At 40.7% G+C, this 13237-nt stretch overlaps 1 protein-coding gene across 1 annotated transcript in view; it reads left to right on the top strand.

The window, feature by feature from the left end:
- dst (dystonin) overlaps positions 1 to 13237 on the top strand; it is a 318051-nt gene that overhangs the window by 94799 nt on the left and 210015 nt on the right. Inside the window, exon 6 of the mRNA XM_034185302.1 lies at positions 4498 to 4587. Within this exon, the coding sequence (XP_034041193.1) occupies positions 4498 to 4587 (90 nt within the window). The remainder of the gene's footprint in view (positions 1 to 4497; positions 4588 to 13237) is intronic.

Below are 13237 nucleotides of genomic sequence, written 5' to 3'. Positions count from 1 at the left end.
TGGTGAAGAAGACAAGGAACAAACCAATGTTCTGTTCCCATATATGGTTAATTGAGAGAGCATTTCTGAATGCAAATGACTGTGAACATGCACTAGCATGTGCTTTAGAACATGTGGGATGTAGCAACAGCTGATACTTACTGACCAGCATGTGCCTGTTTGATAAATACTATTTTTTTTTTGTCGATACACAGACTAAATTTTGTTCGTATGACAGCATTTAGCACTTTTCTAAGCACACTTTGATAGACACTGCAGAGCCTCCACTCAGATGATCATTGAGTCTAGTTTGGCGCACATTACATGTGAGAAATCATGAGTGCTGAGTAATAAGTGGAGATTTGTTCGGCTGACTCTGTAACATAAAGGGGAAGGGCTATTTTAGCCCCAGAGCTGTGGGTGCTATCTGGGCTCACAGCACAGCACTAAAGGCCTTGTGTGAAAGCTGGTCAGCAGGCTGATTTCAGGGACATGGTATTCAGGACAGGAAGGAGAGATAGGTCTGTTAGAAGGAAAAAGTGTTGCTGGAGTTAAGTGGCCAGCTCAAGATATAGAAGAGGTGCCATAATGATTCAAGAGAATTCATGTCCTGTTTTCAAATTAGGCATAAGTGATATTAACAACAAAGAAACAAGCCAGCTGTTAAGTGTAAGCTGCATAATCAATTTTTTTGAGTTAAAATTACACTGCAACAAGTGTGTCTGGTCCCATTCAAAATAATGTTAAATCAGCTCTGTCATCATGTACATTAATAATTTCCCTCTAAAGTCATCTTTACTTGCACTCACAGTGCCATTCACAGTGGAATGTAGGCCCTTGCACAATTAGTTTGCACAATTGACTAGGCTCTTGGGAGATGCACTTGTGATCTGTAGGTGCAGCACCTTTGTATCGGTGGTGTAATGTATCATAGTTTATCCGTGACCCGTACAGATGGTTCTGCACACATATGATCCACGGATTATAATTGGAAAGTTTACATAATACTTGTTTTAAAAGTAATATGCATAAATCTGTATGAAGATGTCAGTGAAATCAAATTGTGAGCTGACTCACAGTGGAGAAAAGAGCTGCACATTCACACAAAAAGCAGACAATCTGCTGCGGCCGAGTCATCCTGCTCATGCAGCCACTACTACATGCACTTGCTTCAGTGCAAACGTTACTGTGCATAAAAGAATGTGCTAAAACTGAAAGTTGGACCAATAAACTGACTGAATATTATAAAGTAAAAGGGCACTTCAAGAGCGTGTACCTCCACCAAGCCCAAAACTATCTAGCAAGCTTCCACAAGGATTACCAACGCCTTTGTCTGAAATATATTTCATGATAACAGACACTTAATCTGTGTTGTCTCAGTTCACCCATATGTAAATGGGTATCAGCCTTGAGTGGGGAAGTAACCTCCATTGGAGTGGCTTCCCGTCCAGGGGGAGTCAGAGACTCTCATCCACTTGATACTACAGAATCCAGAGATAAGCATCTACACTGACAGTGTTTTTATAGGACTTACTTCTATAACAGATCCATATCCTTGTTTGCAAGCTATTTTTTCAAGATTTTTTGAAAAGAGCAGCAAACTTGAGATTGGTCAGTAATTACTTCACAATCCAAAACTGAGGGGAGGCTTTCTAAGAACAGTGGCAGCTTTAAAATAAACTGGAAGTTCATCTAACCCGATTAAACTTAGTCTTAATATCCCCTTTTTTGTCAAAATAATCCAAAAACTTTCACTGAAATGTTGTAAAGTGCTTATCTTAATATGTAAACGACACTAAATATTGCACAGTCCATGCTCAAATCCAATGAATCCCTAAATGTAATAGGTACTTGATAAACTAGATCATCCCCCCCCCCCCCCCCCAGAGTTTTACAGGTATCAGCAGAAAAAGCTTCTACAGTAGTGCTGCAACAACACAAACAAAGACAGCTGATCATGTAAACTTCATAGCAGAAATAATGCAGATTAAAATGTAGTTATGGCACCTTAGTGTTGCCAAGGAAATTGTGTTAGTGTCCATTTTTCTTAATCTATTTGGTTATTTGATGGTTAGCAGTAATGACATTTACTGTACAGTAGGCTATCAGTCAACAGTTGATTCAGTTATGAGTCAGGAGCAGATACAGGATAATGTGTCATACTGTTACCATACTGTTACCATATTTTCAATGTTATTTGTGATTCACTGAAACAAGGCTCTTACCCGCACTTCTTAAGGGGAATATATTTCACAAGATCAAATTTTATCTACCTTTCATAATTAAATATGGTTGAGATTTCATGTCATGTTTTATAATTGCATTTTTGTACATGTGCCAACAACCTCCCATAAAAATAAATCCCTAAAATGTGTTGCTGTACGAGGTCTATTAGAAAAGTATCCGACCTTATTATTTTTTTCAAAAACCATATGGATTTGAATCACGTGTGATTGCGTCAGCCAAGCTTGAACCTTCGTGCACATGCGTGAGTTTTTTCACGCCTGTCGGTTGCGTCATTTGCCTGTGAGCAGGCTTTGAGTGAGGAGTGGTCCACCACTCTCGTCGTTTTTTCATTGTTTAGGAATAGCTCAGAGACTGCTGCTTTGCTTGATCAAAATTTTTTCAGAAACTGTGAGGGACATCAAAGTGGACACCATTCGAGAAATTCAGGTGGTTTTTGGTAAAAATTTTATGGGCTTCAAAGAGATTACGGAGTGTTACTGTTGCTTTAAGGTTGGCCCAGAGCGACTGGTGGTGCGCCGTGCTCCAAGCCGCCATCGACAGGCTGAGACCATTTCATTTCTAAATGGATGGCTGTATGGATCCGTGACCATTGTGTGCAATTTCTCTGGTTATCACAAGAGCTGGACATCAACCATTTTCCGACAGATTTCACTTTTAACAAGAGATTTTGTCATGGAAAGCCGAGCGGAGGCTTCGCATGTCACGATGGATTCGCTACTGGAGCGAGACAAAACCACCTCCGTTTTGGTCTCACAGGACGGCTTTGAGATGGTGTTCAGACAGCTGTCGGTGGTTTTTCCATTGAGTGATTATCCAAGAAATTGTGGATGTGCCTGGACATGCCAGAACATGTCCTGTGAGGCTTCATCACGGCGTTGCTTCGCGCCATGCGGCACCGCCGCGACGCGCGAAGCCTCCGCTCCTCCTCCATAACAAAAACTCCTGTAACAGTGGAATGTGCCATGCATTTCCAAACTGGACGCTGTGTTTTATCCGGGATGTCATCTGGCTAGCACAGGAATTGTGAAAAGACGTGGACATCAGCACTTTTTTGGCACATTGAGACAGACGTGCGGAGGAATTCCACGCGTTGCGGCGGTGCCGCATGGCGCAAAGCAATGCCGTGATGAAGCCTCACAGGACAATCGCACACGCAGTCACACGTGATTCAAATCCATATGGTTTTTGAAAAAAATAATAAGGTCGGATACTTTTCTAATAGACCTCGTAGACTCCCGTAAGGGCCCCTTCACACGTAGTACAAATATGTACAACTCAGGGCGACTCACAGCGAAACAGCTCGTATGAGCGAAATGTGAAAACATTGCGCCGACGGACAGGTGTGCACAATCCCAGTGCGATGGTTTGTGCATGCGATGGTGTCTTTCGAGCAGGAACACAGTGCGAATAGCTGCACTACATCACGCCACTGATGTGGAGAACAATAAAATAAAAACCATCTGTATAATTCAGAATATCACTGGGTTGATATAAATAATACATAAAAGGGGACGCAATACAGAACCCCACGGTTAAATAACCCTGGTTAAAAAAAATGTCACTCATGGGATTTGAACCCGTAAGTTCTGATTACCAGACGGAAACTTTAACACTGCGCTACCATCGCTGGCCTGTAATCAGTGCAGAAAAAGGCCTAAAATCAACAAGGACTTGGAGGAGGTGCTGTGTGTGGCTGCTGCAGCTTTGTGCAAAGGTGAAAGATGTTTCATATATTTCCACGTGAGGGCAGCAGGCAGAGACACGTGCCTCATGAAAGTTGTGCCATATGACCCCTTTAAGGACAAATGAGATTCATGTACCCTCTCTAGTGATGTCAGACATCGTCATAGCTCCTGGTACACACAAAAGATAAGTAGTAACAGGTCTGGAGGCCCATTGGCCAGTGCTGATCCCCGGTTTCTGTGGCGTGAAGCGGACAAGAGTCCACGACTCTACTTTGATAGGAGACCAGTACAATCGCAGGCTACTTTCCCAGCCAAGGGCAGTACCCATTGTACAGCTAGGTGGACTGAGACAGTGCAGATTAAGTGTCTTGCCCAAAGACACAGGCAGGTAGAACGAGCGGGATTCCAACCCAGGTGTGCATATTGGCAGGCCAGTTCCTCATCCACTGAATTACCGGCTCTATGCACCATTTTGTACTTTTTTATGAACAGCAGCTATTAAAACCCGTATATATGAATTTATCATACATTTTGTATGTAACTAGTTTATGAGATTATAAGTGTTCTTATATTTTGCTTTCTGTAGGTACGGAAGCACATAAATGACTTGTATGAAGACTTGCGAGATGGACATAACCTAATCTCACTGCTGGAGGTCCTGTCTGGAGACACATTGGTGAGTTAATGGTTTTCTTTTAATTACACTCAGTTCTAAAACATTGTGAACAGAATCCCGGTACAAACTTGGAGTAATGAAATACTGCTGGAGTGTTACTGTGTGTAAGAATAGTGACTAGCTATGGGCAGGTATTGTGTGTGTTTATTATATATATATATATATATATATATATATATATATATATATACAAGGTCTCTTAGATAATAAACCAACCCTTTTATTTATTTTTTTAACTATATGGATTTGAATGACATGCGATTACACCAATCATGCTTGAACCCTCGTGCGCATGCGTGACGTCATTTCCCTGTGGGCAGGCCTTGAGTGAGATGTGGTCCAGCCCTCTCGGCTGAATTCCTTTGTTTCACACGCTGCTCGAGACGGCGCGCGTTGCTTTATCAAAATTTTTTCTGGACCTGTGAGGAATATCCGAGTGGACACTATTCGAGAAATTAAGATGGTTTTCTGTGAAAAGTTTAACGGCTGATGAGAGATTATGGGGTGTTTCTGTTGGTGTAAGGACTTCCCACAGAGCGGGACGTCCTGCAGCGCTTCCAGGCGCTGTCGTCGGCCTGTTTCGAGCTTAAAACATCCTAATTTAAGGCTTAATTCACCCAGGACATCGTGAGAGAACAGAGAAGATTCAGAAGAGGCCGGCATGAGGAATTTATGCGGACATTCCACTGTTTAAGGACATTTTTTTAATGAAAGACGTACGCGCAAATTCGGCGAGTCGTTTCCGTGACGACTCGGCAAATCTGTGTGCGCCGCGACAGGAAAAACACCTCCGTGTTGAAAACCATTTGTAGAATTCAGGCGGCTTTTAATGGCTTTCAACAAGTGAGTAACTGAGAAATTGTTTAACAGCTTGGGCATGTTCCAACTTGCCCGTTAAGATTTCCAACGGAGGTGTTTTTCCTGCCGCGACCCCCCGCGGTCGGGTCCGGCCCGACGTGCGACTCTGCCCGCACGTTCTTTCATTACAAAATGACCGTTAACAATGGAATGTCCGAATAAACTCCTCATGCCGACTTCTTCTGAAAGTTCTCTGTTCTCTGACGACTTACTGCGTCAACAGAGCCTGAAATGTGGAAGTTTTCAACTTGAAACGGCGAGACGCTGCCGCCTCGAAGCGCAGATCGCCGTCAGGCGCCGTGGACCGTCCTTAAAGCGACACTACCAGACCAAAATCTCTCATCAGCCGTTAAAATTTTTACCGAAAACCAGCTGAATTTATTGAATGGTGTCCACTCAGTTGTGCCTTACAGTTTTGAAAACATTTTTATCAAACAAAGCAACAGTCTCTGAGCCATTCCTAAACAATGAAAAAATCGACGAGCGGGTGGACGACTCCTCACTCAAAGACTGCCCACAGGTGAATGACGTAACCGACAGGCGTGAAAAAACTCTTGCATGCCCACGAGGGTTCAAGCATGTCTAATGTAATCACACGTGATTCAAATCCATATGGTTTTTGAAAAAATAATAAGGTCGGATACTTTTCTAATAGACCTCGTATATATATATATATATATATATATATATATATATATATATATATATATATATATATATATATATATATATATATATATATATATATATATATATATTTTTTTTTTTGTAACCCAATCAGAAAGAGGACAAGGACACTTTATGTCAAGCTGCACTGGTATCAATTTTTATTTCATCTTTAAAAAAAAACTATCACTTTTGATTTCAAAATCAGAGTCAGTCAGTCAAATATCAGTGCTAAAAATATTTGCCCTCTAGATCCTTCAACAGTTTCTGTGACAGTGGATAGTATACAAATCATGAATGTTTATGAGTTCAATGGTACAAATATTTCATGAGGTGAAATATTCCTTCAATTGAAAGAAGGAAAAAACATTATTTGTTTTATATAACGGCTAAAATAGATCCTTGTCATTTGATATTTTATTAATTTATAAAGAACAGAAAAGGGACTTACATTTTGGTGTTCGTCACTGGTGTTTAACAGTCCAACATGAACTTTAAATAGGAGTCCAAAATTGGTCTCAGTAGTCCGTGATGCCGTCCACTGACTTTGTGTACAGACTGCCGTCTGCTTTCCTCGCTCCAGCGAAAAATCACGTGAGACATTTGTCCACCTTTTCATCCTAACAGCTCTTCATGCCTTCAGATGGCTTAGAGCACTGTGGATTTGTTTGTTTTTTTTTTTTTTTTGTAGGTGTTTGTTGGAAGAATTAGCACCATCAATTAGCTCCTTCAAATTGTTGTCCGCTAGCACAACAAACTCCGCCATGTTTAGCTAAACGCCGCCCCCAGTAGTGTGAGCATTCGCAGTGGTCGGGGTGTGCAATAGCACCAAAATTGCATGCTAAAAAGAACTATTGCACGGTAAATCAAACACAGTGGCAAATGGTATGAATAATCCACGTCACGTGACATACAAGCCACCAATCAAATGACAAGGATCCACTCAGCCGTTATATAATCAGTCATTAACAATGTTTTACATGCTAAATTGTCAATTAACTGACTGTCCATGGCTACCTTTATTCACATGCACTATCTTTGAATATACAATGAGTTACAAACTTGGAAATACATCAAAAAAGAGAGAAAAAAGTGCCTATTTCTAATTTGTGTATCAAAAAAATTGAATGACAGGCCTATAAACATTCCAGTGTTAGTTTCTGCTTCAGATATTTTGTTAAATACCAAAAATAACATGAACAGTACTTGACAACTGTAAATAAAATTTATGTAGTCTTGATTTTTTCTTTTTACTCTTTACATAAAGGAAACAGACTTTCTGTACTTATTTGAATGAATTCAGCTGTCATAGATGAGTATTGTTTGACAATTACAGGCTATCATATAAATATAATGTGATATAAACTCCAGCTTTTTTTTTGTCCAAAATATTCTGTGAATCCAAACTTTTACAAATGCTATTTAATTTTCTTTTTTAAATTCCAGCTCTGAATGTCAGATTATTTCATAAAGATTCACACACTGTAAATTCTAACAAAAGGTAAACCAGTTGGCTAATTTAAAATTAGAAGTAAAACCCAATTTCAGTAATAAAATAAGATAACTAATGTATCACTTTACTTTGGAACAGTGTATTTGCATAACTTGGTGAATGATGGAATTGGTTTCCCTTTTTACGCATGATGTCAACAAAAAGTCCTAAAGCAATGAACATGGAAATGGTGCTAAACCTTGTAGAATTATAAAAAAAAAAAAAAAAAATCAAAATCAAAATTTCATTCAGTTAAAATGCAGGGAAGAAACCTATTTTCTGAAAACTCAATTGACATAGTGATACTCTGCTTAAAAAAATGACAAATGTTTAAAAGACACATGAATATTACAGGAATGCATTATCTTGTAGCTTTATGATCATACCGTTTGCAATACAAAATATATTGTAACATCTCAATTAAAGCTGGCATGATTTCATGTTGTCATGTTGGTGTTTTTAATACCTCTAAAATTATTTTTTATATACGTATATTGTGTTATTTAAAATATTATGAAAACAATTTTATTTTTAGCTGCTCCTTTTATATGGTAATTGTACAGTTATACAGTAGTTAAACAGTTTTTTTTTCCAAAATAATTTTGTGTTATATGTTGTCTGTGGATCTTCATTGTATGTGTAAAATTGTGAAAGTATTAAGACTGTCAAACAATACAAATTAATAAATTCATTGGAACAGATATCAGCAGGTACTTAAGTTTTTACATTTCAGTTTCTTCGTGGAAATGTTGTAAGGAGCCATAATCCTGTATTGTTTCCTCACGCAAATGCAACATTGTATGTAATGTTGCAGAAATTTGTTTGCGCACACCTTGGCAGAAAATATTCAAATTCATTTTTCCCTACTTCAAGTTGCATATTCCATGTTATCAAACAATATGACAAAAATAGGATCTGTGTCTGCATTCTCTGTATTAGATCAGACCTGGATCAGCACCTCCAAATCTGACACTTTGGTTCTCTGTTGGAAAAGGGTGGATTGTCTCTTCTGGGCCAATGAAGGAGTTTAAGTACCTTGTCTTGTCTTGGTGTTGTTCACAAATAGGGGTAAATTGAAGCATGAGGCCCATAGATGTATTGGGACTGTATCTGATGTCTTGCAGACGAGGTACTGGACCATCATGAGCTGAGCCAGAAGGTGAGGCTCTTGATTTACCAGTGAATTTATGCTCCTGTCCTCACCTATGTTGATGAACTTTAGGTCATGACCAAAAGGACATGGTTGCACATCCAAGAGGGCAGAAATGGGATTCTTCTTTCTGGTATCTGGGCTTACTCTCCTAGACAGGGTGAGAAGCTTGACTATCCAGGAAGGACTTGGAGTCAAAACACTGCTTCTTTGCATTGAAAAGAGCCGGCTGAGGTGGTTCGGGCATCTGGTGAGGATGCCCTCTGATTGTCTCCCTAGGGAGGTCTTCCAGGCATGTCCAACTGGCCCTGGGAAAGACCCAGAACACACTGGAGGGATTATATCTCCCAGCTGGCTTGGGAACACCTCAGGTTTTCCCAGGAAGAGTAAGAGGACTTGGCTGAGGATACAGAAGTGTGGGATAAGCTGCTTGGACTACTTCCACTGTGACTTGGACCCGGATAAGTGACAGAAAGTGAATGAATGAATGAATACATGTTAAGTCAGTTAGCGTGACTACTTTATTTCCATATATTTTAATTTAAAATAATAATTAAAAAACCCATTGCAACCACAAATTATACACTACAACCTTATAATAGAAAAAGAAAGCTCAGTACAAAACGATCACAGCACAAACATATGTGAACAGTTCTTAACTTACCTTTAAAAGTACTGCAGGCAGCAGGCATATGTACAGCTATTCAGTTTGCATAAATCCATCTCAAAGTCCAGCTGAAACAGTTGGATTGCCTTGTGGTCATTGAAGATTCTTTACATATAGCAAATTCAGTAGGTGTTATAGAACACAATATTCACATATGTGTTAATCCACCTATCAGGACAGCTGATTATCACCAGAACACCTCTCCAGTTTTTTCACTTGCATATGTTCAATACCTCAGCACTGTGTGCTTTGTGCTCTGAGTTGACAGGTGACACTCTGATTTCCTGCCTACAGAACACCCATTAGTATTGAACCAGATAAACCAAACCCATTTGTGCTGCTCCTATTATTGTGCTCAGTTCTTGTGTCCACAAGATAGCGACGAGGACTTTGACACACCTCAAATGGATTTGCTTTCTGCATGGGAATAAAGTAGATTGACTTAACAACTGTTGTTTGATACAATAGATCAGGGATGGGCAATCATGTGCCATGAAGGACCGAAACACTGCAGGTTTTCTTTGCTACCAATCACTTCAGCAGGTGATTTCATTGATGATAGGTGTTATGTTCAGGGAGAAGCTCATCAGCAACCCACCTGCTGAGGTGATTGGTTGCACGGAAAACCTGCAGTGTCTCGGCCCTCGTGCCCACCCCTGCAATAGAATATGTGCAGTTGGAGAAAAATTTGTTGAACATTTTTGTCCAAGCGTATGTAAACTTGTGTCTGTAACTATAATGTCTGTGCATGTGGGTTTCCTGTGTGAGGTCTGTCAGTGTTTATCGCCCATCCCTGGTGTGACTAACTTCCATCATCAGAGTAGCTGTGGATTTCTGTTTGCATCATGTTTCTCTCCTACTTTGCTCCTCTTCTGTTCTCCACTCTTTGATTGAGTTCCGTTCATTGTCTAACCTCCTTCAATTCAGCCGCCATGTCTTTTTCCCTCCCTCCCTTCCTTATGTGTCCCTTTTCCCTAATAAAGCCAAGGGAGCGTGATTTTCTGAAGACGTTGCGGTTGGTGAGTGGGACAGAAGAGATGCAGTTGAGCAGCATGGAGACACGGTGGATGATGATAAGGGGGTACGTGTGGTTTGACCTCCCCTTCACGTAGCAAACTAATACACAGCGTGCTGTGGTTGTTGTACCAGTGGTCCCACTGAAGGATTTAAGTGCCAGCTTAGTTGATCACTTTTGCAACGTCTGTTCAGTTGACAGGGTCCCAGATGATACTAATGGGGCAGGGAATTGTGCATATGATGCAAACATGCAGACATTTTCTTGCTATATTATTAAATAAAACACTAAATATATATAATCCTCTAAATCTTGCATGCAACTAGAAAAAAAAAGAAAAGAAAGAAAAGCATATGAAATCAGTTTGGGTCTTCATATCCATTTCATGCTTTGCGCATCTGTGAACTATACAATTTCCAAATCCATTGGTGGGTACAGGTGACAATTTCAATTCAATTCAATTTATTTCATTTATAGCACCAAATCACAACAAAGCTGCCTCAGGTGCTTCACACAAGTAAGGTCTAACCTTATCATCCCTACAGTAAGCACACATGCGACAGTGGTAAGGAAAAACTCCCTCTGATGATGTTGAGGAAGAAACCTCAGTAGACCAGACTCAAAGGGTAACCCACTGCTTAGGCCATTCTAACAGTTACATGGTTTTTACAAAGCTGAAGAAACAGAAATAGAAAATCAAACAACATAATAATATAAAGAAGATGAGAAGTCCACACAGGCGTCAGCTTCACAGGCAGGGGTCGTCTACGCTGTCAGTGGACCTATCCCCCGACAGGGTCACTTTTGCATGAAGACTGCAACATGCACCTTCTACCTCACAGTCCATCCGGGCCCTTCATTTCGGATCCATCCATCGTTCATACCTCTCACAGAGAGAAAAAGAGCAGAATCAGTTGGCTGGAAAAAAAACTACACCTAATGTATAATCTGTCAGCAGTAAATCAACAGGAAAACAGAGGAATGACTAAGGTGACCGCCAGCCACTAACCCTAAGCTTCACTCGCAGGCCCAAAATTTAGATAAAGGTGAGGCCAACACCTGTTCTGTTGCTAATGAAATGACTTTTAAAAGATAGGAAGCATAGAACCATACTATGCCAGTATGCTAGCTATATGAGAGGGAGAATAGATGCGTCTTGACTTGAAAGTCTTCATAGAATCTGACTGTTTTATTGATGCAGGAAAATCATGCCACAAAACAGGTGCACAATAAGAGAAGGCTCTGTCGCCCGCAGACGTTTTATTCACCCTAGGGACACAATGTAGTCCTGTACCCTGACAGTGCAGAGCCTGGGCTGGCACATAGGGTTTGATTAGGTCAGCCACATAGGGAGGTGCTAGTCCATGAATAATTTTATAGCGTAATAGTAGAACCTTAAAGTCCAACCTCACAGAGACAGGAAGCCAGTGGAGAGATGCCAAAATGGGTGTATTGTGGTCAAACTTTCTACTTCCTGTCAAGAGTCTGGCAGCTGCATTTTGAAGCGCTAACCAAAAAGATAGGTTTGATAAGCGCTAATTTGCTATAACTGAAAACTGTAAACGCTACACTCTTAAAACATTTAGCTGAAACTACAGCTAACTGCAAGCTGCTAATGTTTATGATGAAATTCCTCTAGGGAGGGGCATGGGGCCCCCAGACTGACATGCGCCCATTCAGGGGTTAACCCCTCTTTGTCCATGATTATGACAAAGAGGCACTAGATCTTGCAATAGCGCAGTTTAGTTTGAACCCCTGCATGATATCGCGGGATTTGACCACTTCCGGGGGAAAGCCTGCTATTCTGCAATATAAACACGGTGTCACTTTTAACGGAAAAATGGTGTACTGTTTTGTTTTCTGCTGCAATCACCGAAGCAGTTGTGAAAAGGGCAGTTTTTTTTCAGTTCCCAGTGGAGAACGGAAGACTAGGCAAATGGGAAAGGTTGTGTTAGTAAGTGTTAGCCTACACACCTAACCAGAGTAGCTGCATTCTCTTGCCTACACAACCACCTTGACATGTTTGAGCTCCGGGTCATAAACAAATCACAACACATAGTATCAGGGCATGGCACAATCTGGGTGGACACAAATGCAAACTCTCACAGCGAATGCAGTTAGAATGGGGTTTAATGGATGAAACAAGCAGGGATTCGGTACACAGGCAGTCCAGCAGTGAAGAAAAGGCACACACAGGCGTAAGGCTGAGGCTTGGTCGAACAAACAGGTTGAGGTTAAAATACACGGCGTGGTGGCAATCAGAGGCAGAGACAAAAAACGTGGTCAAAGACAAAACAAGGTCAAATACTGGCAGGCTGATCAGAAAGCAAAACAAGAGAGGACGTGAGGGCTGGAAAGTGAAATACATTCAACAATCTGGCAGTGAGCTGTGAGACTGTGAGGGCTTAAATAACTGGTGGTGTAATTAGAGGAGCAAGATGCAGGTGTCAGTGAAAGTTCTGGAAAGGGGCATGACTAGTGAACAAAGATTATACATGGTGCAAGATAGTGAAGGCAGGAAAACAGAGTGGAGTGATGAAAGAGATAAACACGTGAGCAGGTGCAAGAGCGGAAGTGGATGAAAACACAGAGTAGACAGAAACAAAGTGAGAGACAAAGAGACAATAGCAGGTGCACTGATGTGGAGTGGGAACACATGATTCAAAACCCGAAGACAGAATACAATGCAACTATGAACTGGACCAGGACAGAGCATGAACATGAGAACTAAAAGCGGACCAAAATATAATAAGTATAAATGAAAGACTACATGAGAACTGAAAACAAGACCTGACATTATAG

The sequence above is a fragment of the Thalassophryne amazonica genome, chromosome 13 (genome assembly GCF_902500255.1).
Source record: "Thalassophryne amazonica chromosome 13, fThaAma1.1, whole genome shotgun sequence".
NCBI lineage: Eukaryota > Metazoa > Chordata > Actinopteri > Batrachoidiformes > Batrachoididae > Thalassophryne > Thalassophryne amazonica.
Note: the sequence above shows the minus strand (reverse complement) of the source record. Positions and strands in the feature narration are given on the sequence as shown.